At 42.2% G+C, this 5,976-nt stretch overlaps 1 protein-coding gene across 3 annotated transcripts in view; it reads right to left on the bottom strand.

Annotated features, from left to right (window-relative positions):
- The window catches only part of MRPL35 (mitochondrial ribosomal protein L35), a 19,739-nt gene extending 14,249 nt beyond the window's left edge, over nt 1-5,490 (bottom strand). For all 3 annotated transcript variants that reach the window (XM_011964225.1, XM_011964235.1, XM_011964217.1), the window contains exon 1: nt 5,307-5,490. In XM_011964225.1, coding sequence (XP_011819615.1) covers nt 5,307-5,349 — 43 coding nt within the window. In that variant the 5' untranslated portion in view covers nt 5,350-5,490. The remainder of the gene's footprint in view (nt 1-5,306) is intronic.
- Nucleotides 5,491-5,976: the final 486 nt, after the last annotated feature.

The raw sequence follows: 5,976 nt of genomic DNA, 5'->3' as shown, positions 1-5,976 counted from the left end.
AAAAAAAAAAAAAAAAAGTCCTACAGCTGGAATGTGGTAATGGTTGTACAGCTTGCTAAATTAATTTAAAAAATCATAAAACTGTACACATAAAATGGGTAATTTTATGGCATGTAAATTCTACCTCAATAAAGTTGGTTAATAAAAATACTCCAGCCCGGCAAGGTGGCTCATGCCTGTAATCCCAGCACTTTGGGAGGCTGAGGCAGGCGGATCACCTGAGATCAGGAGTTTGAGACCAGCCTGACCAAAATGGAGAAACCCCATCTCTAATGAAAATACAAAATTAGCTGGGCGTGGTGGTGTGCGCCTATAATTCCAGCTACTCGGGAGGCTGAGGCAGGAGGATCACTTGAACCTGGGAGGAAGAGGTTGCAGTGAGCCGAGACCGCACCACTGCACTCCAGCCTGGGCAACAAGAGTGGAACTCCATCTCAAAAAAAAAAGAGAGAAAAATACTCCACCTGAGTCTGATGCTCAGCTGGGACTTAGAACTACTCTTCTATTTTCTACTGCACTGATTTCAGATAATAAATGAGGGGCCATGTTGATACAGAAGTGCTAGGATTTGAATCAGATGATTTGGGCTCATATTCTAGCTCTATGACTTCCTTGCTATGTAACCAGGGGCAAGTTACTTAACCTCTCTGTGCCCCAGTTTCCTCAAATTTAAATGAAGTTAATTATGGAGAGATAATGAGACTTGAATGAGATGAAGCATGTAAAGTGCCTGGAGGAGCAGCACAGAGAAAACATTTAACAAATGCTAAAGGCAGATAATAAAGAAGAGGGATACTTAGCAAAGATGATACAGGTTGAATATCTGAAACGCCTGTGACCAGAAGTATTTTAGATTTTTTTAAATTTTGCATAAAGGAGATATCTTGGAGATGGGACTCAAGTCCAAACATGAAATTCATTTGTTTCATATACATCTTACACATATAGCCTGAAGTTAATTTTATACAATGTTTTAAATAATTTTGTGCATGAAACAAAGTTTTGACTGCCACCCATCACATGAGGTCAGGTAAAGAATTTTCCAGTTGTGGGCTGGGCATGGTGGTTCACGCCTGTAATCCCAGCACTTTGGGAGGCCGAGGCAGACAGATCACGAGGTCAGGAGATCGAGACCATCCTGGCTAACACAGTGAAACCCCGTCTCTACTAAAAATTCAAAAAAAAAATTAGCTGGGCGTGGTGTGGCGGGTGCCTGTAGTCCCACATACTCGGGAGGCTGAGGCAGAATGGCATGAACCCAAGAGGCAGAGCTTGCAGTGAGCTGAGATTGTGCCACTGCACTCCAGCCTGGGCAATAGAGCGCGACTCCGTCTCAAAAATAATAATAATAATAATAATTTTCCACTTGTGGTGTCATGTTGGTACTCAAAAAGTTTCAGATTAAAGATGCCTAACCTGTATATTAATATGTGGCCATCAGTAATAACAGGGCCGGGTGTGGTGGCTCACCCCTGTAATCCCACCCCTTTGGGAGGCCGAGGTGGGTGGATAACCTGAGGTCAGGAGCTCGAGACCAGCTTGGCCAACATGTGAAACCCCGTCTCTACTAAAAATAGAAATATTAGCTGGGCAGAGTGGCGCGCACCTGTAGTCCCAGCTACTCGGAGGCTGAGGTAGGAGAATTGCTTGAACTCAGGAGGCAGAGGTTGCAGTGAGCCGAGATCATGCCACTGCACTCCAGCCTGAGTGACAGAACGAGACTCTATCTCCAAAAAAGAAAAAGTAACAATTTGCAACTGAAAAGGGTAGTATAAACATTGGTGCAGAAAACTGATGAGAGAGCCCTTACATAGGGTCTTGGAAATCAAATAAATAAGTTAAAGAACTGAAAAGATGTGCAGATGTAATAAGGCAGGAGGTAATCTTTGGAAGATTAAGTGCATTGGAGGACTGTAGACAAGAAAATGTTCCAATTTTCATAGGTCATCAGATTTTGGTATCTCTTAGTTAAAAAATTTTTTTTAAAAACTAAGAAATTCTTTTGTTCTCAATTTCTATGAAGATCCTGAGGCTGCATAAGACATATTTATCAATTTTCACAAAAACCAAGCTGGGAACGATGGCTTGTTAACGTATTTGTGAAGAGACAGAGTATCAGAACTCCAAGTGATCTCAGTAAGAGAGAAAAACGATCAAAACCAACAAGATGAAATCAGGAATAAATACGCTGAAGTTAGAGCAAATGGTTACGGGAACAACAGGAACTGGGAACTTGGTTGAGAGCAGTTCATGGGAAAATATGTGGGGAGGCTCTATCTACTGCACCTTCTGGTGGACCAATCATGTGATTAAGCCTGTGAGGGAAACCTAACAGACTAGCTTTGTTAACAAAAGTGCAGTACATCAAGGGAAATAACTAATTTCCTTCAGTCCTCTGCCCCTGACTGGGCATTTTCATACAGACTAATCTACTCTAAACACACTCTTGTATAGAGAACACAGATGTTTTCACCAAAGAAGTAACACAAAACCAGAGCTTTGAAAGAGTACGAAGAGACAGAGGGAAGAGGATGTACAAAGGTGACGATGTACATTTGGGGAATCACATTGGCCCTATGTGGCATGAATCAAAGGAATGAATGGGGGACATGAACTGCACTGGATGGGAGTGGAGCAGAGTGTGACAGTATTGAAACCAGGAGTCTTCAAGATTTTTGATCCCATGTTTCCTAAAAGAATTTTGAAAAACTGGCCAGGCGCGGTGGCTCACGCCTATAATCCCAGCACTTTGGGAGGCCGAGGCGGGCAGATCATAAGGTCAGGAGATCGAGACCATCCTGGCTAACATGGTGAAACTCTGTCTCTACTAAAAATATAAAACAAAATTAGCCAGGCGTGGTGGCAGGTGCCTGTAGTGGGAGGCTGAGGCAGGAGAATGGCATAAACCTGGGAGGCGGAGCATGCAGTGAGCCAAGATCACAACACTGCACTTCAGCCTGGGTGACAGAGCAAGACTCCATCTCAACAACAACAACCAAAAAAAAAGAATTTTGAAAAACTACGCTTTCACAAATACTTAATATCTAAAATATCAAATAGTTTAAGTTGTTAAAAAGGCTATAATTTCCAGCATATTTAAAATACTGACATTTAAAAATAAGCTGTCACTTCACTCTTTAAATTGTTTTCAGTAGAATCTAAATTAATAGTAAGTTGATAACTACCTACATCATCTATTTAAAAATTACAAGAACTATAAATTCAAGTAGATGAAAAATAACTTTTCATCAAAGGGCACTCCAAAATAATGTAAAAGACAAGCCTGAATGAGAGAAGATAAAGGACACACATAAATGAAAAACAAAAACAAAACAAAACAAAAACTAAATAAGACAATCCAATAGGAAAATGGGCAAAATATTTAAGTGGATATTTCATAATGGAAATTCAAAAAGCCAATAAACATGCGTAAACACACTACAGCTTGTTACTAATCAGAGAAATGCTTATTTAAATCTCAGTGAGATACCATTACAAAGCCACCAGATTAACAAAAATTTGTAGGTCTGACAATATCAGGTATTGGTGAGGATGTGCAGCCCCAACACTTTGGCAATATCAGGCAATGCTGAATATATACATATTCTCTGACCAGGCAGTTTCACAGCGAGTTTCACACACACCCACATCCTTAGAAACAATTAGACTCATGCGCCAGGACAAGATCAATCAGCTTTGTACATAATTGCCCCAAACTGGGAATGGAGAATTGTGGAACAGTCATACAATATTATATAGCAGGCCGGGCGCGGTGGCTTATGCCTGTAATCCCGGCACTTTGTGAGGCCGAGGCGGAGGCGGGTGGATCGCCTGAGGTCAGGAGTTCGAGACCAGCCTGACCAACATGGAGAAACACCATCTCTACTAAAAATACAAAATTAGCTGGACGTGGTTGCGCATGCCTGTAATCCCAGCTACTCCAGGGGAATCACTTAAATCTGGGAGGCGGAGGTTGCAGTGAGCCAAGATCGTGCCACTGAACTCCAGCTTGGGCAACGAGAGAAACTCCATCCCCCCAAAAAATAAAAATAAAAATAAAAATTATATATCAATGAGAAAGCATTACAACTACGCAAAATGAATGAATATCACAATGTAAAAGACACTAAAGTGTATATACTTTATTCATGTGAAGTTCAAAACCAGACAAAACTATGTTCTTGAGAGATGCATATATAGATGCTAAAACTACTATCGGAAAAATAGGCAATCTAATAGTAACTATAAAAATGAGAACAGCGTTTATATCTGGGGGGGGAAGTAGAGAATTTTGATACACAGGGGACAGGTGGTGCACTGTTTTGACCTGAGTGTTAAACAGGTGTTTGCTTTAGAATTGTTAAACCATTCATGCATACTATATAAAATTTTCTTCGTATGTATTATATTTTGCGAACACAACAAATACTTCACATAAAAAAAGCTTTTCTCTAACGGGAAAATTTACATCGTTGCTTTTTCTTGACTGATCTCGTATATTCTCCCACAAAATGTTATCCTAACTTAATATATTTTGTGTGAAAGTAACTTACTGAGCATCTTACGGTATTTAGATGATTTTTAACTTTGTGCAACAAGTACTTAACGTGACGGCAACTTAATTTAGTCGCCTTTACTTCTGCTATCTCTCAGTCAAGAAGTTCTCATGCCAGCCCTTGTGCCGGGGGCTGTAGTTAAAAATTAAATTGGCCTTCAAGCTTACCATGTGTCAGGCACTGCCCAAGACGCTTTACGTGCATTATCTCATTTAATCCCTAGGTAGGTGGTATGACCCCCATTGTAAAGGTGTATAATCTGAAGTTAGGAGAAATTAATTCTCAAGGTTAAAGGTCCAGAATGGCGGGTCCTAGCCTCCAAATCAGAAAGTTAGGTGAGACTTTTTGGTCTCCCTCGCCCCCTCCGTTCCAGTTTCTCTGGCTTTTTTTTTTTTTTTTTTTATACTTTAAGTTCTAGGGTACATGTGCATAACGTGCAGGTTTGTTACATATGTATATTTGTGCCATGTTGGTGTGCTGCACCCATCAACTCGTCTCTGGCTTGTTTTCTAGGGAAGAAAAAGCTGGTAAGGAAGTGGAAAATGCGGGACACACAGGCCCACGTGAGTCCGAGACAGGGAACCTGGTACAGGCTGCCGGTCACACCACCCCAGAGAAAATTGGGCTCAACCCTCTTATCTTAAATAATGACCCTTTTTGCTTGTTAACCTCCCTCTGAACGCCCATTCTATCCCGCACCAGTTCCCCCTCCTGTGAAGGCAAGCATGGAGTATGTCGCTCTCCACTGACCTGAAGCAGCTCTCACCGCACAAGCAAAGGCAAAGGAAGCCATCTTGCCACCCTCGCCTACGGCGGCCGCTTTGGGTTTAAAAGCACAAGCGCAAAAGGGAATGAAGGGAAAGCAAGGAGGCGGAGTCAAGAAAAAGGAAAATAACAAAGGAGTTGTCCACTCAACCTTTATTCAATGATATCTGCCGGGTTCCGCTCTTCGCCGCTGTAAAGAGAGTGCCTATAGAAGGTTCCACAAAATTTATTATTTAAAAAAATTCTTGGGGCCGGGCACGGTGGCTCACGCCTGTAATCCCAGCACTTTGGGAGGCCCAGGCGGGCGGATCACGAGGTCAGAAGTTCGAGACCAGCCTGGCCAACATGATGAAACCCCCGTCTCTACTAAAAATACAAAAAGCAGCCGGGCGCGGTGGCAAGTGCCTGTAATCTCAGCTACTCTGGAGGCTGAGGCAGGAGAATCGCTTGAAACCGGAAGGCGGAGGTTGCAGTGAGTCGAGATCGCGCGACTGAAATCCAGTCTGGGCGAAAGAGCGAAACTCCGTCTCAAAAAAAAAAAAAAAAGAAAGAAAAAAAAAAAAAAAAAAAATTCTTGCCGAGAGCGGTGGCTCACGCCTGTAATCGCGGCACTTTGGGCGGCCGAGGCGGGCAGATCACGAGGTCAGCACATTAA

The sequence above is a fragment of the Colobus angolensis genome, unplaced genomic scaffold, assembly GCF_000951035.1.
Source record: "Colobus angolensis palliatus isolate OR3802 unplaced genomic scaffold, Cang.pa_1.0 Scaffold118, whole genome shotgun sequence".
In the NCBI taxonomy this organism is placed as follows: Eukaryota; Metazoa; Chordata; class Mammalia; order Primates; family Cercopithecidae; genus Colobus; species Colobus angolensis.
Note: the sequence above shows the minus strand (reverse complement) of the source record. Positions and strands in the feature narration are given on the sequence as shown.